Genomic DNA, 24,470 nt, shown 5'->3' on the forward strand with positions numbered 1-24,470 from the left:
TCCAGCTGAGTGGATTTACACCCCCGTCAGGAGAGAGGAGAGGAGAGGAGAGGAGAGGAGAGGAGAGGAGAGGAGAGGAGAGGAGAGGAGAGGAGAGGAGAGGAGAGGAGAGGAGAGGAGAGGAGAGGAGAGGAGAGGAGAGGAGAGGAGAGGGGGACTGAGGAGAGGAGAGGAGAGGAGAGGAGAGGAGAGGAGAGGAGAGGAGAGGAGAGGAGAGGAGAGGAGAGGAGAGGAGAGGAGAGGAGAGGAGGAGAGGAGAGGAGAGGAGAGGAGAGGAGAGGAGAGGAGAGAGGGACTGAGGAGGAGGAGGAGGGGAGAGAGGGACTGAGGAGGAGGAGAGGAGAGGAGAGGAGAGGAGAGGAGAGGAGAGGAGAGGAGAGGAGAGGAGAGGAGAGGAGGAGAGGAGAGGAGAGGAGAGGAGAGGAGAGGAGAGGAGAGGAGAGGAGAGGAGAGGAGAGGAGAGGAGAGGAGAGGAGAGGAGAGGAGAGGAGAGGAGAGGAGAGTGAGGGACCGACTGAGGAGGAGAAGAGAAGAGAAAAGCCTGAACAAACTTCCTTTGTCCAAAAGTCTCCAAGTCTCACACAACGGACGAAAAGAAAAAGACCATTCCCTGCAGAATAAATAAAATGGGGTAGACGTGTGTGTGTGTGTGTGTGTGTGTGTGTGAGTGTGTGTGCACGCGTGCATGCGTGCGTGCGTGGATGTGTGCGCGTGGAACTGACAACCTGGAGACAAGCAACCAGCTACTTACCAGAACTAAGTTCTATATTGTGTAATAACAGTACATTCTACTGAGAAACGTTATGTGTAGAACACCACAAAATGAGAACAGCGGCTTTAGGATGTGTCGTCGTGGCAACAATTCATTATGGATCTTGTTTAAACACTGTTTACACAGCAATCTAATAATTAATATTCACAGAGTAATGGTCCTTGCACCACATAAGAGTGTGTTGTACGTGCGTGCGTGCGGCCGTGCGTGCGTGCGGCCGTGCGTGCGCAGAGCGTGAAACACGATTGCAGATTACTTTCCCTCGGGGTCATCGAGGTTGGCTGCTTTTGCTGTTTGCATTAATTGCCGAAGCTCTCTCTATATATATATATACACACGCTGAAATATTATACAGTACAGACATGAATAACACTCACAATGATACTCCAATTCACAGAGCAACCTCCTCCGTACATACATATACACATTGTGTAGAATAGATTAGCCGTACATGATGTATTGGTGGCCCAGGGCGTTGGGGGTGGGGGGGGGGGGGCTGAGACACTTCTGCGCGGTTATTTGTTCCAAGACACGCAGAGGAAAATGGCCAGTTATGTCTGGGTAAAGTGCGTACATTAGCCACAGGTTCAGAGTGTAATGGGGACACTATATTAAGCCGTTTTGGGCGGGAACCCCCATTAGGTGTTTTAAGCATTATATGAAAAATAGCAGATCTACAAGCTTGTGAATCTGCAATTATTATTATTTTTATCGTGAAAATGTGGTGCAAATCTTGAATGTATTCTGTATTCTTTCAGAGCGAACATTTTCAACTCAAATCTTTGCTTCCGGGTGGGGGGGGAGGGGGGGGGGGGTCACCGGAACTACATATTTTCAGATGGGGGTCGGCGGCCAATTACATATCATTTTTGGGGGTCCTCAACATGAAATATTGAGCACCACTGATATAGAAACATAGGTATTTCAGAAATGACCCTCAGTCCAAAATGGGTTACGCAAACAGACAGACAGGCTGGGAGGTGCAGGAGCTCACAGGAAGACAAAAGACTATAAGCTTGGGCCTATACTGCATGCACGCATGCGCACGCACGCATGTGCACACACACACGCACGTGCACGCACGCACGCATGTGCACACACGCACGCACAGAGAAACCGTCGGATGCCTTTTCCGATCTCGCCCCATGCATGCACTCTTTTATCTTGTCCTGTCTTTCACCAGATGCTGCTTCAGCTGCACTCTCTCCATCTCTCACCCCCCCCCCCCACCCCTCCACTCCATCTCCACTTCCCTTCCCGTCGCTCATCGGGCGACAGCCGGCCCGGCCAAACGTTGGATAGATGACAAACACACACACCGCAGCACGCAGCGCCACTCTCCCCCATATCTTTACAACCTCTCAGTCTCTCTCTCTCTGTCTCTCTCTCACTATTTTCTCAGACGTGCGGTCACACACTCATCCCCTCGTTCTCATCTCACCACCCACCGGGCCTTCCCTCCTCGACCCCCGTGATATGAATGCAAAGTGGCCCGTCTGTCTGTCTGTCTGTCCATCCATCTTTCACCCCTTCTCCACTCCACCTCCTTTCCCCACCTTTTCGGCTCCATGATCCATCTCTCTCCTCGTATCGTTTATCCCATTCTGACCTGAGATCAGATTCATACGAGGTTTCCGCTGGACACACACTGGTCTGATCAACCCATTCTGACCTGAGATCAGATTATAAAAATGTCAGTTGTTCTTCGATTTTTTCAAAAATAGCAGACCTACAAGCTCGTATCGCGCCACTCGGTGGCGCGATATGAGCTTGTAGATCTGCTATTTTTCAATAGCTAAAGCATAACATGATGCTGACACCAAAATGGGTGCCCGGTCAGAATCGTTTATACATCTTGAGGTAATGCTGATAAAACCACATTGTTTCTCCTCCCCTGTTCATCCATTTAACCTTTTCTGAAAGGAATACTATAAATAAAAACTAAATAAATATGCTATACGATGACTAAAACTAAGACTAAATATACTGACAATTTCGTCAACAAGTAAAAACTAGACTCAAATCTTATAGGCTCAAGGGACTAGTGGAGAAGACATCCAGTGGAACTAGAAGTAAGAATATTATGTTTGGTTGCACGCTGAAAATAGCAGATCTACAAGCTCACAATGTGTGGCAGCGTGACACGTTGTGAGCTTGTAGATCTGCTACTGTACGTATGTGTAAAATACAAAAAAATGTGTAAAAAGTGTAAAATCAGCCATTACGACGACATCAAGGCCTGCAGCCAAAATACATTTTATTCCACTATAACTGTAGATGTAATCGACTAAAATCTATTTAGTCGACTAAAATCTATTTAGTCGACTTGAACTAAACACTAAAACATTTCAGATGATTAAAATATGACTAAAACTAAAACTAAACTAAAATTCAAAAAGACTAAATGACTAAACTAAAATCTGAATTGGCTTTGTGTAAAAAATCAACACTATACTACTAGTACAGTACAGTATATGTATAGCTTAGTATGCAGTTATTCAACTTTCTATCTATATGCCTAATATAGCACTTCCTCTGCTGTACAAGAACAGGGTGTATTTGACTATGTATCTGCGCTGCAGGTACCACCCAAGGAAGTCTTCATACAGATCTGTTTTACATTCCCCCGTGCGTGAAACCTGTGTTGTGAGCAGACTTGTCCCGATACCATTCTTTTCACACAGAGTACGAGTACAAGTACTTAATCTTTAGTACTCGCCGATACCGATTACTGAGAGTACTTTATTTTTTGCTGAGTAACCACTTATTTTACCCCATTTTTCCTCATCGATGCAGATGGATCTCCGATGTACGTCAGTTGTCATGTAGGCTTTTGATCGGCTGTTTTTGGCAATTTGCTGCAGTGTTTGTGGTCAGAGTTGCATTCGTTCAGACTATAGTGTCAATTGGATGTTTTTGGTACTCGGGTCAGAGTATCGGAAGCCGTTTCCCCGAGTACTGAGTACAAGTACTTGAGGGTGGTATCGGCCCGAGTAAACCGATACCAGTAGCGGTGGCCGAACGGTTTGCGGAGCGGTCTTGATATTAGTCCAGTACCTGCCTGTAGACCCTATCGCAATTTGGTGTTGGGGGAATTTCTCACTTGAACTAAGTCAATGGGTCCCTAGACATGAAAGATCAATGAGGTGCTTGTCCGCCATAGTGCCACGAATGGCGCAATGGCCACATCAAAAATGGCCGCCATCGGCTATGATGAAAATCCAACCTTTTTGTTTTTTAGTGTTTAAGCACATGTAATACATTCATTTTGACTAATTGTGGTGTGTGGAATTCATTTCTGATATTGTTTTGATGATTTGGGGTGATTTTGACCTTGAAAGGTCATAGTCAAGGTCATTTTGCTATTCCACAGACCTTGGCCATAACTTGTCCATTTTTAGGAGTAAGAACAGGAACAATAAGTCTATTTTAACTAAATCTGACTCTTAAAATTAATTTCTGATATTGTTTTGACCATTAGGGATCATCCTGTCATTAAATTATTGATGTTAATGTCATTTTTCAATAATTCGATTATGATTCTTTAGTCGCTTTTACTATATATTTTCATGATTTGTTTTCTTTACATAAACAAAATACATGGGCATGAGAAAAACAACAACAGCACCATATGTGCTGTGTGAATAAGCCCATTGTACAAAATACTCTGTCCATGGCCCAAATGAGCCAATTCATTGCTATGGCAACCCCATAGTGGAGGTAAGTCAATATATCATAAGAATCGTTCACTTGATGGTACAAGCACCAAATTTGGTACACAAGTGCTTCAGAACCTACTCTCTCAGAAAAGTACGTTGTCCACTTGAAAAAACTAAATGGCCACCATTTTTCAAGATGGCCGCCAAATGAAAAGGGCCTTTTGTGGCAGTTCTGGACAACCGTGGGTCCGACCAACTCGAGACCGGGCACTGCACTCCCTGTGTGTGTGTGGAACGTGTGTGTCGAATTCGGTGAAGTCGGTGGGGCAAACGGTTCTCGGGTTACATGGATTACAGATGTACAGACACACACAGACTTGAATATATGTCAATGGGCAATGCCCATTGGGGTTTTTTTTAGATGATGGGTAAGAAGAGAGAGATGTGATGTCAGGTGGTGTGGGCTAAGAAGTGGTCAGGGCTAAGATAAAGTATATGAGATGTACAGTAAGTGCAAAGAGAGATGGTGAGGGAGGGAGAAAATGATTTGTACCAATTGACCAAACAGTAGACAGTAGTGTATCACGTTAAGGTGAGTATAGAGATGGAAATGTTCTAGCAAGTGAAGCCAGTGTATTGAGAATATGGGACATATGTGTCAGGAGTTATTTGTGACAGAAGGCTACCAGTGAGAGGGAAGATGTATACGATGGTAGTGAGACCAGCCATGCCGTACGGTTGGAAACGGTGGCACTGATGAAAAGGAGGCACAGCTGGAGGTGGCAGAATTAAGGATGCTATGGTTCTCATTAGGAGTGAAAAGGAAGGACATTATCAGAAATTACTGAATTAGAGGATCAGCCCAGGTTAGAAGGTTTGGGGATAAAGCAAGAGAGGTGAGGTTGAGATGGTTTAGACATGTGAAAAGGAGGGATGAGGGTACATTGGGAGAAGGATGCTGAAGATGTAGCTGCCAGGTAAGAGGATGGCCAAAGACAAGGTTTAAGGATGCTGTGAGAGATGACATGAAGGTGGCAGGTCACAGAGGAAGATGTAGAAAACAAAACCAAAAGGGGTCCTCCCCTTTTCCCTGTGCGTGCACACACACACACACACACACACACACACACACACACACACACACACACACACACACACACGGTACTCTACAGTACACTACAGTATGTTACAGTACAGTATGGTAAAGTACAGTAACGTGCGGTACGGCATGGTACAGTATGATACCATAAGGTATGGTACAGTACAGTATGATGCCGTACAGTACAGTAAGGTACAGTATGGTACAGTATGGTACCATGCAGTACGGTACAGTACAGTACAGTACAGTACAGTATTGTACAGTATGATACCATACAGTAAGGTACAGTATGGTACAGTATGGTACCATGCAGTACGGTACAGTACAGTACAGTACAGTATTGTACAGTATGATACCATACAGTAAGGTACGGTACGGTATGGTATCATACTGTACCTTACTGTACTGTACGGCATCATACTGTACTGTACCATACCTTATGGTATCATACTGTACCATGCCGTACCGCACGTTACTGTACTTTACAATACTGTACTGTAACATACTGTAGTGTACTGTACAGTACCGTGTGTGTGTGTGTGCACGCACAGGGAAAAGGGGAGGACCCCTTTTGGTTTTGTTTTCTACATCTTCCTCTGTGACCTGCCACCTTCATGTCATCTCTCACAGCATCCTTAAACCTCGTCTTTGGCCATCCTCTTACCTGGCAGCTACATCTTCAGCATCCTTCTCCCAATGTACCCTCATCCCTCCTTTTCACATGTCTAAACCATCTCAACCTCACCTCTCTTGCTTTATCCCCAAACCTTCTAACCTGGGCTGATCCTCTAATTTAGTCATTTCTGATCAAGTCCTTCCTTTTCACTCCTAATGAGAAGCATAGCATCCTTAATTCTGCCACCTCCAGCTGTGCCTCCTTTTCATCAGTGCCACCGTTTCCAACCGTAGGCTACGGCAAATAACTCCTGACACATATGTCCCATATTCTCAATACACTGGCTTCACTTGCTAGAACATTTCCATCTCTATACTCACCTTAACCTGTTACACTACTGTCTACTGTTTGGTCAATTGGTACAAATAATTTTCTCCCTCCCTCACCATCTCTCTTTGCACTTACTGTACATCTCATATACTTTATCTTAGCCCTGACCACTTCTTAGCCCACACCACCTGACATCACATCTCTCTCTTCTTACCCATCATCTAAAAAAAACCCCAATGGGCATTGCCCATTGACATATATTCAAGTCTGTGTGTGTCTGTACATCTGTAATCCATGTAACCCGAGAACCGTTTGCCCCACTGACTTCACCGAATTCGACACACACGTTCCACACACACACAGGGAGTGCAGTGCCCGGTCTCGAGTTGGTCGGACCCACGGTTGTCCAGAACTGCCACAAAAGGCCCTTTTCATTTGGCGGCCATCTTGAAAAATGGTGGCCATTTAGTTTTTTCAAGTGGACAACGTACTTTTCTGAGAGAGTAGGTTCTGAAGCACTTGTGTACCAAATTTGGTGCTTGTACCATCAAGTGAACGATTCTTATGATATATTGACTTACCTCCACTATGGGGTTGCCATAGCAATGAATTGGCTCATTTGGGCCATGGACAGAGTCTTTTGTACAATGGGCTTATTCACACAGCACATATGGTGCTGTTGTTGTTTTGCTCATGCCCATGTATTTTGTTTATGTAAAGAAAACAAATCATGAAAATATATAGTAAAAGCGACTAAAGAATCATAATCGAATTATTGAAAAATGACATTAACATCAATAATTCAATGACAGGATGATCCCTAATGGTCAAAACAATATCAGAAATTAATTTTAAGAGTCAGATTTAGTTGAAATAGACTTATTGTTCCTGTTCTTACTCCTAAAAATGGACAAGTTATGGCCAAGGTCTGTGGAATAGCAAAATGACCTTGACTATGACCTTTCAAGGTCAAAATCACCCCAAATCATCAAAACAATATCAGAAATGAATTCCACACACCACAATTAGTCAAAATGAATGTATTACATGTGCTTAAACACTAAAAAACAAAAAGGTTGGATTTTCATCATAGCCGATGGCGGCCATTTTTGATGTGGCCATTGCGCCATTCGTGGCACTATGGCGGACAAGCACCTCATTGATCTTTCATGTCTAGGGACCCATTGACTTAGTTCAAGTGAGAAATTCCCCCAACACCAAATTGCGATAGGGTCTACAGGCAGGTACTGGACTATATCGGAAAGGTCGCTAGTTCGTATCCCCGGACCGGCACGTTAAAATGACCACCGCTGAAGTGCCCTTGGACAAGGCATTGAACCCCTACCATGAAATGTTCTATGAGCAGGGCCTGGCTGTAAACAAGTTATTGAGCTTAGTCGAGTTACCCTGGGTAAACAATAGTACCTTTCCTTTCCGGTATCGGAACAACTCTAGTTGTGGGTGGTTGAAGAAGACAGTTCACGGGTACACATACTGTAAGCCCTATACAGTATAGACACACTCTGCATTAATTAATGTGGTAAACCAACCTTTCCTCTTCTGAGACGCTGAGCAAGGCTGCATTTGATTGATTGATTGATTGATTGAATATTTTATTAGGCAAGCATGCATTTCCAGGTGAGCAATAGTGCAATAGTTTAAAAAAAACTGAAGAAATCTTTATTGGAAACTACAAAATGTGAAGACATTAATTAGACCAGAGGCTGGATTATACTTATATTCAAAGAAGAACAGTGTGTTCTTCTTGCTTTTGCTACAAGCTGTTCTTTAACCCATTTTGGATTGATTGCGATTAAAAAAAAGGCTTCTAAATCCTAATAGTTTTCTGAAAAACTGTCAGTTCTGTCAGTTGTGCTGAAATAGAATACATGCAAATTAAATGAATGTTTTATTTAAAAATGTTCGCTCTGAAATATATATTCAAAGATTTGCACCACATTTTCACGACTTTTCAAAAATAGCAGACCTACAAGCTCGTAGATCTGCTATTTTGTGTGCAGGACTAAATAACTGGAGGAACTGCCACGAGAATGCCTCAAAATGCACAGAAACTACTGTATATGCATATCATGGAAGGACTGAACGTTTCACCTAGAAAAGGGGGCAAACTATTGATTGACAATTAAAATGGCACTTTATGGAGGCCAGAGTGTTCTTTTTATTGAATCATTACATTGTTTTGAGCCTCTTGCTGGCTAGTTGTCAAAGTGGGGGTTTGTGTTTTTTTTTATCACAGTGGGTTCAGTGAGAGTGTCTGGTGAGGTGACAACAGCGAGCAGAGAGCAGGTTGGAGCAATCAGGTGGTGAGTGATGCTGCGTTGACACAATCATTCCCGGGATTCCTTCAAAATAGGACCCACTTTTACTCTGAACCCGGTTTGCAGAAAGTTTAGTTTATATATAAATGATCTGCCTTCCGTCTGTCCAACTGTCTCCATACAAATGCATGTTGATGACACAGCTCTTTATATACACGCTAAAAACAAACAACCGCAGCAGCAGCAGATAAACTAACTGCAACCCTGGTCCATCAGTGTCTGATGAGGGTTGAGTAACTCATGTTTGAACATTGAGGGTCTGACTGTACGTACAGCAGAGTAGCGGTAACTTATGTTGTGTTGTCTTGACTTGCTCGCTGCGTATCTGTGTGTGTCTCAACAACACAGTATAAATACAAGACATAAGCTCCTCGTAGATGAGATGTGTATATATGCTCGTGGAGGAACAAAAAAACTAAATGTTATTCGAAGTCAAACAAGGAGACTCTGCATGCGGGATGCACTAGCACTTTACCCAGAGGTATATATATATATATATATATATATGTATATATATATATATATAATGGTTTATGGGGATAATGGTGTTGCATTCCTCCCATTTCCTCGGGCCGTTTCAGGCCACGACACCGATAATCACAATGCTGTTTTTCTCCCCCTCCAACACGGTGTCGCTCCCCGTTATCGTCCCACACACAAGGTATTTATACCGCTATGTAATGGGAAGGGAAGGTATTTATACCGCTATGTAATGTAATGGGAAGGGAAGGTATTTATACCGCTATGTAATGGGAAGGGAAGGTATTTATACCGCTATGTAATGGGAAGGGAAGGTATTTATACCGCTATGTAATGGGAAGGGAAGGTATTTATACCGCTATGTAATGTAATGGGAAGGGAAGGTATTTATACCGCTATGTAATGGGAAGGGAAGGTATTTATACCGCTATGTAATGTAATGGGAAGGGAAGGTATTTATACCGCTATGTAATGGGAAGGGAAGGTATTTATACCGCTATGTAATGGGAAGGGAAGGTATTTATACCGCTATGTAATGGGAAGGGAAGGTATTTATACCGCTATGTAATGTAATGGGAAGGGAAGGTATTTATACCGCTATGTAATGGGAAGGGAAGGTATTTATACCGCTATGTAATGGGAAGGGAAGGTATTTATACCGCTATGTAATGGGAAGGGAAGGTATTTATACCGCTATGTAATGTAATGGGAAGGGAAGGTATTTATACCGCTATGTAATGGGAAGGGAAGGTATTTATACCGCTATGTAATGGGAAGGGAAGGTATTTATACCGCTATGTAATGGGAAGGGAAGGTATTTATACCGCTATGTAATGTAATGGGAAGGGAAGGTATTTATACCGCTATGTAATGGGAAGGGAAGGTATTTATACCGCTATGTAATGTAATGGGAAGGGAAGGTATTTATACCGCTATGTAATGGGAAGGGAAGGTATTTATACCGCTATGTAATGTAATGGGAAGGGAAGGTATTTATACCGCTATGTAATGGGAAGGGAAGGTATTTATACCGCTATGTAATGGGAAGGGAAGGTATTTATACCGCTATGTAATGTAATGGGAAGGGAAGGTATTTATACCGCTATGTAATGGGAAGGGAAGGTATTTATACCGCTATGTAATGGGAAGGGAAGGTATTTATACCGCTATGTAATGTAATGGGAAGGGAAGGTATTTATACCGCTATGTAATGGGAAGGGAAGGTATTTATACCGCTATGTAATGGGAAGGGAAGGTATTTATACCGCTATGTAATGGGAAGGGAAGGTATTTATACCGCTATGTAATGTAATGGGAAGGGAAGGTATTTATACCGCTATGTAATGGGAAGGGAAGGTATTTATACCGCTATGTAATGGGAAGGGAAGGTATTTATACCGCTATGTAATGGGAAGGGAAGGTATTTATACCACTATGTAATGTAATGGGAAGGGAAGGTATTTATACCGCTATGTAATGGGAAGGGAAGGTATTTATACCGCTATGTAATGGGAAGGGAAGGTATTTATACCGCTATGTAATGGGAAGGGAAGGTATTTATACCGCTATGTAATGGGAAGGGAAGGTATTTATACCGCTATGTAATGGGAAGGGAAGGTATTTATACCGCTATGTAATGGGAAGGGAAGGTATTTATACCGCTATGTAATGGGAAGGGAAGGTATTTATACCGCTATGTAATGGGAAGGTATTTATACCGCTATGTAATGGGAAGGTATTTATACCGCTATGTAATGGGAAGGTATTTATACCGCTATGTAATGGGAAGGTATTTATACCGCTATGTAATGGGAAGGTATTTATACCGCTATGTAATGGGAAGGGAAGGTATTTATACCGCTATGTAATGGGAAGGTATTTATACCGCTATGTAATGGGAAGGTATTTATACCGCTATGTAATGGGAAGGTATTTATACCGCTATGTAATGGGAAGGGAAGGTATTTATACCGCTATGTAATGGGAAGGGAAGGTATTTATACCGCTATGTAATGGGAAGGGAAGGTATTTATACGGCTATGTAATGGGAAGGGAAGGTATTTATACCGCTATGTAATGGGAAGGGAAGGTATTTATACCGCTATGTAATGGGAAGGGAAGGTATTTATACCGCTATGTAATGGGAAGGGAAGGTATTTATACCGCTATGTAATGGGAAGGGAAGGTATTTATACCGCTATGTAATGGGAAGGGAAGGTATTTATACCGCTATGTAATGGGAAGGGAAGGTATTTATACCGCTATGTAATGGGAAGGGAAGGTATTTATACCGCTATGTAATGGGAAGGGAAGGTATTTATACCGCTATGTAATGTGAAGGGAAGGTATTTATACCGCTATGTAAAGGGAAGGGAAGGTATTTATACCGCTATGTAATGGGAAGGGAAGGTATTTATACCGCTATGTAATGGGAAGGGAAGGTATTTATACCGCTATGTAATGGGAAGGGAAGGTATTTATACCGCTATGTAAAGGGAAGGGAAGGTATTTATACCGCTATGTAATGGGAAGGTATTTATACCGCTATGTAATGGGAAGGGAAGGTATTTATACCGCTATGTAATGGGAAGGGAAGGTATTTATACCGCTATGTAATGGGAAGGGAAGGGTTGCCTTGCCAACTGCAGCCGCAGTTGGCAAGGCGGGAGGATGTGTGGTGTGGTGCGTGTGTTGCGTGCGTGCGTGCGTATGGTGCGTGCGTGCGCATGCGTGCATGCGTGCGTGCGTGCGTGCGTGCGAGAGAGAAAGAGGTGGAGCGACGCGGAGAGATAAACACCTTATATTCCAATCTCCAATATTTCCCATCTCTGTCTACTGATCTCCTTGCGTCACAGTCCGAAAACAACACACATCACAAGCTTCATCCATCCATCCATCCATCCACCCATCTTCAACCGCTTATCCGTAGTCTGGTCGTGGGGGCAACAGCTCCACCAGAGTGCTCCAGACTTCCCTCTCCAGAGCAACATTAGTGACTTCATCCTGGGGAATTCCGAGACGTTCACCAGCTTCAGCGTCTCCATAAAACAAACATCACCAGCTTCAGCGTCTCCATAAAACAACAACACATCACCAGCTTCAGATTCTCCATAAAACAACAACAACACATCACCAGCTTCAGATTCTCCATAAAACAACAACACATCACCAGCTTCAGATTCTCCATAAAACAACAACAACACATCACCAGCTTCAGATTCTCCATAAAACAACAACACACATCACCAGCTTCAGCGTCTCCATAAAACAACAACAAACATCACCAGCTTCAGATTCTCCATAAAACAACAACAAACATCACCATCTTCAGATTATATAAAACAACAAACACATCACCAGCTTCAGATTCTCCATAAAACAACAACAACACATCACCAGCTTCAGATTCTCCATAAAACAACAACAACACATCACCAGCTTCAGCGTCTCCATAAAACAACAACAAACATCACCAGCTTCAGATTATATAAAACAACAAACACATCACCAGCTTCAGATTCTCCATAAAACAACAACAAACATCACCAGCTTCAGATTCTCCATAAAACAACAACCACATCACCAGCTTCAGATTCTCCATAAAACAACAACAACACATCACCAGCTTCAGATTCTCCATAAAACAACAAACATCACCAGCTTCAGATTCTCCATAAAACAACAAACATCACCAGCTTCAGATTCTCCATAAAACAACAAACATCACCAGCTTCAGATTCTATAAAACAACAAACATCACCAGCTTCAGATTCTCCATAAAACAACAACAAACATCACCAGCTTCAGATTCTCCAAAAAACAACAACACATCACCAGCTTCAGATTCTCCATAAAACAACAACAACACATCACCAGCTTCAGATTCTCCATAAAACAACAACAAACATCACCAGCTTCAGATTCTCCAAAAAACAACAACACATCACCAGCTTCAGATTCTCCATAAAACAACAACAACACATCACCAGCTTCAGATTCTCCATAAAACAACAACAACACATCACCAGCTTCAGATTCTCCATAAAACAACAACACATCACCAGCTTCAGATTCTCCATAAAACAACAACACATCACCAGCTTCAGATTCTCCATAAAACAACAACAACACATCACCAGCTTCAGCTTTTTAGTTTTAGTGTTAAGTCTAGTTTTAGTCGACTACTGCACATCTACAGTTGATTTAGTAAACTAAAATGTATTTTGGCGGGCCTTGATGCCGTCGTAACGGAAGATTTCTTTACACTTGCTGAAAATAGCCGATCTACAAGCTCACAACGCGTCGCGCTGATCTACAGCGTTGAGAGCTTGTGGATCTGCTATTTTCAGCATGCAACCATGCAAGTGTAAAATGACTTATTCTGGACTTATTCTCTTGTCCACTAGAGTCCCTTCCTAACATTTTAGTCTAGTTTTTAATTTGCTGACGAAATTGTCAATACTAAATGTATTGACAATTTTTCTTAGTTTTCATTTAGTTTTCCGTAGTCGACGAACCTCTTTCGTCTTAGTCCTCGAAATCAACACCTCTCTCTCTCTCTCTCTCTCTCTCTCTCTCTGTGTGAGATGTGTCTAAAGCTAATGTGTCTAAAGCCTAATTCCTGTCCCTGCAGGATTCTGTTGACTTGTTGACTCAGCAGCGCTCCATCTCTTTGTCCTCTAGATACACTCAGCTGTCCATCACAGGAGAAACCCTGCATCGCCTTCCATGAACCCGCATCTCGTCTCCTCACCCCAGGGCACCTGGTTCTGCCCCCTGGGTGTAATATCACCCCAGGGCACCTGGTTCTGCCCCCTGGGTGTAATATCACCCCAGGGCACCTGGTTCTGCCCCCTGGGTGTAATATCACCCCAGGGCACCTGGTTCTGCCCCCTGGGTGTAATATCACCCCAGGGCACCTGGTTCTGCCCGCTGGGTGTAATATCACCCCAGGGCACCTGGTAATGCCCGCTGGGTGTAATATCACCCCAGGGCACCTGGTTCTGCCCGCTGGGTGTAATATCACCCCAGGGCACCTGGTTCTGCCCGCTGGGTGTAATATCACCCCAGGGCACCTGGTTCTGCCCCCTGGGTGTAATATCACCCCAGGGCACCTGGTTCTGCCCCCTGGGTGTAATATCACCCCAGGGCACCTGGTTCTGCCCCCTGGGTGTAATATCACCCCAGGGCACCTGGTTCTGCCCGCTGGGTGTAATATCACCCCAGGGCACCTGGTTCTGCCCGCTGGGTGTAATATCACCCCAGGGCACCTGGTAATGCCCGCTGGGTGTAATATCACCCCAGGGCACCTGGTTCTGCCCGCTGGGTGTAATATCACCCCAGGGCACCTGGTTCTGCCCGCTGGGTGTAATATCACCCCAGGGCACCTGGTTCTGCCCGCTGGGTGTAATATCACCCCAGGGCACCTGGTTCTGCCCGCTGGGTGTAATATACGCCTGTTGGCCCAGTTGGACTTAATGTCAGTCAGTGTTCATGACGTTTAGCCCTGCTTAAAAAGTGAAACATAGGCTACACATTTCAAGGTATCAGCAGTGTTGCCAAAGTTACTCTAAAACAGTAATGTATTACTTATTAAAAGTAATACATTTACACTACTTATTACTCCTTGCCACCCAAGAACACCCAACACTGTGTAGCATATACTTGGTGATAAAGAATATGTTTGGACCAGTACTGCTGTCAGAAATAGGCGTATTGAAATGATAAAGAAACCCAAGAGACTGAATATTATGCTTAAGATATTATTATTGAAGAAGCAAAAGTAAAATAAACAACAATCAATCGGATATAAAACAAAGTCACTTCACCGGTGTAGCATTTGGAGGTCTAAAACCAATGTTGTCAGTGTTAATATAACGTTGTGTAATGAAGAGTAAAATGTTTTTTAAGAAGAAGGGATACAGACCTGCCACAGCCAGTGATGTGCAGTGTGCACCTCACTGACTGAGACTAAAGTGCTGTGCTTTATACTAGGGTGTGGTGATGATTGCTGATTCCAAACTGGTGTGAGTGAGTGAGTGAGTGAGTGAGTGAGTGAGTGAGTGAGTGAGTGAGTGAGTGATCGGTGTGATAAGCTGTGAACTGATGGTAGATGGTACCGTGACCATATAAATACAGAGATACAATCATAAACCTGGGTTACAACTGTCATCCAGGAACACCCAACACTGTCTGATTGCTATAGGTAGTCCTATAGTGTCCTGCTGAAACCCCTCAAAATAACCCCTTTCTCTTTCTCTCTCTCTCGTGATCCTCTTTCTAACGCCTTTTTTTGGCGCTCTATCGTCCCAGCCCATTAGGCAGACACAAATCCATTTGGAGAAAGAGCCTTAGAGCGTCTCTCTCTCTCTCTGGCTTGTGGCCTGGGTCTCTCTCTCTCTCTCTCTCTCTCTCTCTGGCTTGTGGCCTGGGTCTCTCTCTCTCTCTCTCTCCGTCTCTGGCGTGTGGCCTGGGTCTCTCTCTCTAGCTCTCTCTCTGGCGTGTGGCCTGGGGAAATCCATTTAAACCGCTGCCACAGAACACATTCCAACACTTCCCCGTCGCCCGGCACACTCGGGGAACGTGTGTTTAATTGATGATGCCTCCCTACATCTACATATACACGCACGCACTCACACTCACACACATGCACACACACACACACACACACACACGCACGCACGCGCACACACACACACACACACTTCCACCCCACACAATGCCTCCCCCCCATGATGCCTGCGTCTTTACGAGCAATAAAACACACCTATAAATCGCCACATGTAGTGAGGCGATACGGCAGGTGGAGAGCTGCTGTGCGCGTCTCAGATGATTTATGTGTTTTTAAGATGTATGGTTTACAGAGGTCACTGACACTGTGTGTGTGTGTGTGTGTGTGTGTGTGTGTGTGTGTGTGTGTGTGTGTGAGGCTTGGTTCACAGCATAATGTTTACCATGTATAATGACAGGTGTAATGAGAGGTCTCTGTTGGGCAGCGACCTGCTGACACAGAAGGTCAGGAGAGGAAGAGGAGGAGGAAGAGGAAGAAGGTCCTGGTACAGAAATACCGGTACTGACACCACTTCACCTCTTCAGACTCCATCTTAGACCGTAGGTTAGCACTCGACGACCTTACGGGCGTATGCAAAGGCACAACTCATGTCATTTAGATAGCATTGTATATAGGTATGCGCGTGACATCATCGTACCTGGAAGTTATGCCCACTGAGTGGCAAAAAACTACTTTCTGGCCTCGACAGCCCATCCATCCAAACAGAAAAGTCCTGTCCGATTGCATTAAACTCAGCAACATTGCAAGCTGAACGAAAAGCTTGAATTATCCTCTTTCTATCTGCAAAGTTTTTGTTTCATAAAAATCAACCATATAGAAACGTTATGAGTTACTTTATGTCAAGAAATGCCCTAGGGGCACGGTGGCACAGTTGGTAGTGCTGTCGCCTCACAGCTAGAAGGTCCTGGGTTCGATTCCCGCTCGGGGCGCTGTGGGTGCTGGCGGCGTGTTTCCTCCTCCGCGTCATCAGTGCCCATACCCGAAGGCGGGGTTGGCGAAAGGGCCTTTCTGTGTGGAGTTTGCATGTTCTCCCCGTGTCCCCTAGGGTAGGTACCCTCACAAAAACATGCAGTAATCCTGGTCTCTAAACTGCCTCCCCCTGGCCAGCCGGGACGCCTGATGGAGGGGAAAGGAACTGGTTGGAATAACGTGTTCCTTCCACGCGCTACGTCCAACCAGGGAAACTCCCCCCTGTCAGGTGTAAAGGAGCAACTTGGACACTCAAGCATGAAGGAAGCATGAGTTAAGTCCGTTGCTCTCCCTAGGTTGGCGGAGGGTGTGTAGAGCCCAGGATCACATCACAGGATGATTGACACAGGGGTGAAAAATGGGTTACAATATCGTGGGACAAAAAAATAAAAAAAGAAATGCCCTGCATTTGATTGAGTGTCAGAGTTTGGAAGTGCTTGTTTTCAATAACACAACATTTTGCTGCCTCCTGCATTATGTGACATTTAGAAACAGGTTGGTTGAGTGATTTCCAACGAGCGCTTCCAAACTCCAACACTGAGGGGCGCTAGCTCCTATGTCCAGCTTTGAGGGTTTGTGTAAACACAAACATTGAATGCCATTGACAATGAATGGCCAGCTATGAGTGTCAAACATTGCATAAACACAAACATTGAAGACGAAGGTGAGGATGCAAATTCTCATTGGCCGGAATGAGACGATGTATGATGATAAGAGTGCCCCTCACTTCACATGAGTGTGATTTTTTCCTTATGTTTGCCGATGGGTTCCCAGATTGGCTGAATAGCCTAAATTGTAAATTGTACAGGGATTATTTGACAGTGGCCTCAGTTTAACACAAGCCCCCATTTAATCCTGTTTCAGAGTCCTTCCAATACAGCTGAGTTAGTTTGTTGTGATACTTTCAAATGAAAGGTTCGTTCATCCAGGAGAAAAAAAAGACAAAACATGAAGAATGTCAGAACACAAAATGAGGAGCAGAGCCAAAGTATAGAGTGGAGGCACTTGGATGAGAGAGTTAGGGTCTAATCCCAGATGTGTTGAGATAGAGAGAGTTATAGGGTCTAATCCCAGATGTGTTGAGATATACAGTCCAAAGAGCAGATTGCTTAGTTTCTCCCATTAGACGGGGCTTGGAGAGACCTATATCTCTCTGTTCTGCTTGCTATCTCACACTGATCCCATCTCTGGCATCACCACTGTTGGCATTATGTCTTCCAAGCCAGCCATCGCAGCTTAACTCTCTGTCTGTCTGTCTGTTTGCCCGTCTGTCTGCCTGCCTGTCTGCCTGCCTGCCTGTCTGTCTGTCTGCCCGTCTGTCTGCCTGCGATTGCGCTTCTGTTGCAACCAGACAAGTCAGAACCACTTATTTGTGCATAAGACTGTTTCTACAGGGAAAGAGATTCAAGGTTATAGGCCATTCTTAAATGCCACAACGTCAAGGTGAAGCTTGTTCAATTAAATCCCCACCCACCCCAAATAGCTACTCTCTGCAACACAATACACTCTCTCCCTGCCTCTCTCTGTTTCTCTGTCTCTCCCTCTCCCTCTCCCCCTCTCTCTCTCTCTCTCTCTCTCTCTCTCTCTCTCTCTCTCCCTCTCTCTCTCTCTCTCTCTCTCTCCAGGAGAGAGCATTTACCATTCCTTCTGCTGTCAATCATCATTATCTGCTCCAGTCTCCACTAATCACGTCCCTCTGCTGGCAGATAAAAGGCTGTGTGTCTGCTGGCCGTCCGGCCGGCCGGCCCACTGGTCAGATCACTCTCCGTTTGGGTGCTTTGTGCACTCTGTGTGTTGCCAACGCCAGAAATAGCAATAGCCAGTGCTGGCGGAAAAACAAAGTACTACAATCATTTACGTAAGTAGAAGTATTAATACTGCAATGTAGAACTATACTCTGTAGAAGTCACCGTATTCAAAATGTACTCATGAAGTCATGGGTTTTTGTTTGTTTGTTTTTTGTGTCGTTTTTTGGGACACCCATGTCCCAGTGGCCTGTTTTTGTGTCTTTAGTGTTAACTTGATAATTGATATAAATAGTACAGTAAATACCCCTTGCACAATGTATAGCACTTCTTCTGCACCATATCAGTCTTTGTCTGGTCATATTTTACACTGCTTTGGCGGCCGCCGCCGTCCGAAACGGCGGGTGAAAAACAACCATGCTGTTTTCGTGCTCAGACCCAGCCACCCACCCAGCCACCCACACACATAGCTCCGTAAGGGAGTGGTTGCACAACTCAAAGAACTGACATGAATAGATCCTAGCGAGCTAAAATGAAGCCATCCTTGCTCTAGAAAGCGCCAATGTTTCCATCTAAACCACCGGATAATCAGCAAAGACCTCCGAACATCGCGCGTTTTTGGATTCCATATGGCGGAACGTTACGTCACAAGCAGTACGTCAGGTTTACTGCCACCTGCTGGACGCAAATCCAACCTCTGACTGCCACGGTCTGCGGGGGCAATTTAGAGGTTGCGCACACATGCACAAAAACGGATGTTGTGGGCGTCCATTTTATGCTAAATAAATAGCTTCAATGCTAGCGAGCTAAAATATAGCCATCCTTGCTCTAGAAAGCACCAATGTTTCCATCTAGACCACCGGATGATCAGCAAAGACCTCCGAACATCGAGGCTAATTATCCAAACCACGGAGAGCTCCGTAGATTAGGAGTTATTCAGCTTTTAGTCAGCCTGTATAATGGGAGGTGGACGGGACCGCTGTTGAGCAACCCGGTCTATAGGATCGCTAAAGAATGAAAGGCCAAGCCAAAATAATAATAAAAAAAATAGAAATCAGCGATCCGGTTTGATATCAATCAAATAAAGCTAATCTGACGGAGCATTCCGACAGGAGCGGAAGGTTATTACTAGGGCTGTGAATCTTTGGGTGTCCCACGATTCGATTCGATTCCGATTCTTGGGGTCACGATTCGATTCAAAATCGATTTATTCGATTCTACGATTCTCGATTCTCCGAAAATGATTTTTATTTTTTTTCAAAATATTTTTTTTCCAGATTCGAAACTATTCTCTATTCAAAATGATTCTTGATTCAATACATAGGATTTCATCACAATCTACTCCAGTCAACTGAAGTGATTAACTTGAAAATGACTGAAGACATGATGTTTACTGTAAGGGTGAGGGTTAGGGTGAGCTTACATTTCATAGTATAAACACCATGTAGTGAAAACTCCTGTAACTAACCAGAAATAAAATCTAAAAAAATAAATAAATCGTTCATAACGGGAATCGCGATTCTAATTCGAATCGATTTTTTTTGACACCCCTAGTTATTACATTCCTTATGGCGGAAGCGTTTCCGCCAAAAGCATAGGGATTGTGTTAACCGTCCTACCTTGGCGGCCATGATCATGGAGGACCCCCCGCGGACGCCCAGGATGGGGATGTGCGTCTCGGCCGAGATGAAGTCCAGGATCTGCGCGATGGCCTCCTGCTCGGTGTCGTCTCCGAACACCACGCCCTGGAGCCAGTGGTCGGTCATCAGGTCGCAGATGCTCTTGATGATGCTCTTGGGGTCCGTCTCGTTCATGGTGAGCAGCTCCACGCTGGGCGCCGCCATGTGCAGCAGGTCCATGCCGTGTGTGTCCTTCTGCCGCGCGCCCGCCAGCGCCATCTCGCTAGAGTTGCCCACCAGCACCACGGCGATGCTGAGGCCGCGCAGCATGTTGGGCAGCATGTTGTTGTTGATGGGCGCGCCCCCCAGGTGGTGGGGAGGGGGGGGCAGCGGGGCAGGGGGATGCTGGTGGTGGGGGAAGGGGGGGATATAGGTTATTATCCCATTCTGACCTGAGATCACATTCTAAAAATGTCTTTTTGAAAATGACAGTTTTCTGAAAAAGCTACGTTTCTATGTCAGTCGTTCTTCGATAAAAATTTTTTTTTGCAGACCTACAAGCTCGTAGCGCGCCACTCGGTGGCGTGCTACGAGCTTGTAGATCTGCTATTTTTAAATAGCTAAAGCATGACATAATGCTAACAACCAAAAGGGGTTCACGTCCCAAAATGGGATATTATAGTTTTTATAGTTTATATAGTTTCTAAACAAACGACTTCTCTAAATCACTAAAACAAATAAAAACTAAACTAAAACTATAAGCGTGGTCACAACAATAAAAAAACGAAAAGGGTCCGAAGAAACCGAAACCGAAACCGAAACTGAAACCAAAAATCCCAAACTCTCATACCTTGACGTAGTGACCGATGCCACCTCCGCCGCCGGGGGCTCCGCCCGCCGCCGCCCCGCCAACCCCTCCTCCTCCCCCTCCTCCGCCCCCCTTGTCGCCCCGCCGCGCCGCGGCGTGGGCGCAGGCGGGGGGGGGCAGGTGGAGCAGGAGCAGCAGCAGGGGGAGGAGGAGGAGGAGGAGGAGGGATGAGAGGCTGACAGAGGAGGAGGGGGGCCGGCGGATGGACGGAGGAGGAGGTGGTGGAGGAGGAGGAGGAGGTAGGTGGTGGTCCAGGGGGGCTGGAGGAGGAGGAGGAGGATGGGGGGCTGAAGAGGTGGAGGAGAAGGCCCTGCTGGGGTGGTGGTGGGGTCTGCAGGCAGGTCTGCAGGGAGCAGCAGGAGGGGTAGGAGCACTGCAGGAGAGGCTGCAGCCGGTGGAGCAGCGAGGCATGGTGGAGCAGGGGAGGGAGAGCGATACCTGGATGGACACAGAGAGAGAGAGAGAGAGACTCAGTGAACACAGTCTTAGATTGAGAAGTTGGGCGGCTGTGGCTCAGGAGGTAGAGCAATGATCCATGGGTCGGCGGTTCGAATCCCGGCTCCTCCTGTCTAAATGTCAAAGTGTCCTTGGGCAAAGACACTGAACCCCAAATTGCTCCCGATGTGCTGGTTGGTACCTTGCATGGCTTCCGCCGCAATCGGTGTATGAATGGGTGAATGTAATGCACAATCTATGTCAGGGGTCTGCAACCTTTTGGAAACAAAGTGCCATGTTTTTATTTTCTAGATGTGCCATGTAAATTGTCAACGGTCATTTTAATGACAATCATTTTGATTGTCCACGAATGTAACTGTGGGGTTTGATTTGGGCTCTGCTGTAGCCGGTGGAGATGGGGGGGGGAGTGGCTCATGGGAGCAGTCAGTGTCAGGGTTTTTTGAATGGCAGGTGTTTGTGATTGTGAGACTAACGAGGTTGATCTCTATTTAGTAGAGTGTTGGGCGCGGCCACACAGACTGAAGACACACACAGAGAGCAGAGAATGCAAGAGAAGACCAACTGAACTAAAATCTGCGTGGCAGGCAATGTTCCCAGCACGGCTGGGCTGACTTTATTTGTCACCAAGTATTTATGTTATGTTTAACCAAGTGTCTGTGTGGGGCCAATAAATGAGTGAACGTGCATCAAGTTGTCATTCCATGTGACTGAGAGGAACCCACATTAGCAACAGACAGCGCTACAATAACCTTTTACATGTTCTACATTGTTATAATGATCATTAGACTCAAAACAATAATCTCGATTCTCTCCAGACTCCCTCCAAAGTCAGAGTTCAGAGTTGTAATGAATGTAGAATTATGTACACGATGTAATTTGCATACAAATGTGAGGGACTTTATTTATTTGACTTTTTTTTTATGACTAGTTCATCAAAAAATGCTCTCTCACACACACATGCCAGTGATAACCATCCTTGGTGCCAATGTTGACACCGGTGCCTAAGGTTGCCTACCCCTGATCTATGTAAATGTATGACAGTTTTCTGTGGTCAGTGGTGCTCGACCTTTTTCACGTCAAGGACCCCTAGAATTATCTGAATTTGGCCATGGACCCCCCCCATCTGAAAATATGTTGTCCCAGAAGCAAAGATTTTAGTTAAAAAGTTCGCTCTGAAAGAGTATAATATATTCAAGGATTTGTGGCACATTTTCACGATAAAAAAATAGCAGATCTACGTACAAGCTTGTAGAGCTTGTAGATCTGCTATTTTTCAATATCTAAAGTAGGCTATAACATAATGCTTAAAACACCAAAAGCATGCAGATGCGCACGCGCAAATCTATAATACAATAATGACATGCTGCATAAAGTTTTAGCTCATAGTGCCAGTTTTGCCCCCTGTTTTGCATGTCATTCTAATTAATCCCATAATGGTAATAAATTATAAATGGTGGCTGGCTGCACTAATGTGCTCATGCATCTTTGACCATCGCGCTGACGACGAGTTTGTGGACGTGGTGACGCACAAGGCCTAGCAAAAAAAAACACCTGAAAATGGACATGGAACTATTGGACTATGCATGAACTCATTGACAGTGTTTTAATTGAGCCAGTACAGTACCAGTACAGTACCAATACTCAACGTACAGAGTACTATAGGATAAATAACCAGATGCTCACCGGAGCAGTGTTGATTCCGTCGACTAAAACTAAGACGAAAAATGTTCGTCGACTACCTTTTTCCACTGACGAAAACTACATGGAAACTATAAATGAAACAAACGTCAACAAATAAAAAACTAGACTAAATGTCTAGTTTAGGAAGGGACTATAAAGTGGACAAGAGATCCAGTATGAGTCATTTGGCGATACATACATAATATATACTGCTCAATTACATACATAATATATACTGCTCAATTAACATCAGGTTGATGAATCTTGTTGAATTGAAACAGAGACAGATTGAGGTTGGGGGGGGGGAGATAAAGAGGAGGGAGGGACATACAGGGAGGAGGAGGAGGAGGAGGAGGAGGAGGAGGAGGAGGAGGGAAGGGACATACATGAAGAAGGGAAGAGGAGGAGGAGGAGGAGGGAGGGACATACAGGAGGAGGAGGAGGAGAGGAGGAGGAGGAGGAGGAGGAGGAGGAGGAGGAGGGGAGGGACATACATGAAGAAGGGAGGAGGAGGAGGAGGAGGAGGAGGGAGGGACATACATGAAGAAGGGAAGAGGAGGAGGAGGAGGAGGAGGGAGGGACATACAGGGAGGAGGAGGAGGAGGAGGGAGGGACATACATGAAGAAGGGAGGAGGAGGAGGAGGGACATACATGAAGAAGGAGGAGGAGGAGGAGGAGGAGGAGGAGGAGGAGGGAGGGACATACATGAAGAAGGGAGGAGGAGGAGGAGGAGGAGGGAGGGACATACATGAAGAAGGGAGGAGGGAGGAGGAGGAGGAGGGAGGGACATACATGAAGAAGGGGAGGAGGGAGGAGGAGGAGGGAGGGACATACATGAAGAAGGAGGAGGGAGGAGAGGAGGAGGAGGAGGAGGAGGAGGGAGGGACATACATGAAGAAGGGAGGAGGAGGAGGAGGGACATACATGAAGAAGGGAGGAGGAGGAGGAGGAGGAGGGAGGGAAATACATGAAGAAGGAGGAGGAGGGGAGGAGGGACATACATGAAGAAGGAGGGGAGGAGGAGGAGGGGAGGGAGGGACATACATGAAGAAGGAGGAGGAGGAGGAGGAGGAGGAGGAGGAGGGACATACATGAAGAAGGAGGAGGAGGAGGAGGAGGGGAGGAGGGAAATACATGAAGAAGGGAGGAGGAGGAGGAGGAGGATAGAGGAGTGAGGAGGACATACATGAAGAAGGAGGAGGAGGAGAGGAGCGAGGGTAGGAGGGACATACATGAAGAAGGAGGAGGAGGAGGAGGAGGGAGGGG

At 45.3% G+C, this 24,470-nt stretch overlaps 1 protein-coding gene across 1 annotated transcript in view; it reads right to left on the reverse strand.

Annotated features, from left to right (window-relative positions):
• The window catches only part of grin2ba (glutamate receptor, ionotropic, N-methyl D-aspartate 2B-a), a gene marked incomplete at its 3' end in the record, with an annotated part of 203,675 nt that extends 183,143 nt beyond the window's left edge, over nt 1–20,532 (reverse strand). Inside the window, 1 exon segment of the mRNA XM_083780784.1 lies at nt 20,200–20,532. Coding sequence (XP_083636910.1) covers nt 20,200–20,529 — 330 coding nt within the window. The 5' untranslated portion in view covers nt 20,530–20,532.
• Nucleotides 20,533–24,470: the final 3,938 nt, after the last annotated feature.

Source organism: Protomyctophum parallelum (assembly GCF_964188405.1).
Source record: "Protomyctophum parallelum genome assembly, chromosome: 13".
NCBI classification, from domain to species: domain Eukaryota; kingdom Metazoa; phylum Chordata; class Actinopteri; order Myctophiformes; family Myctophidae; genus Protomyctophum; species Protomyctophum parallelum.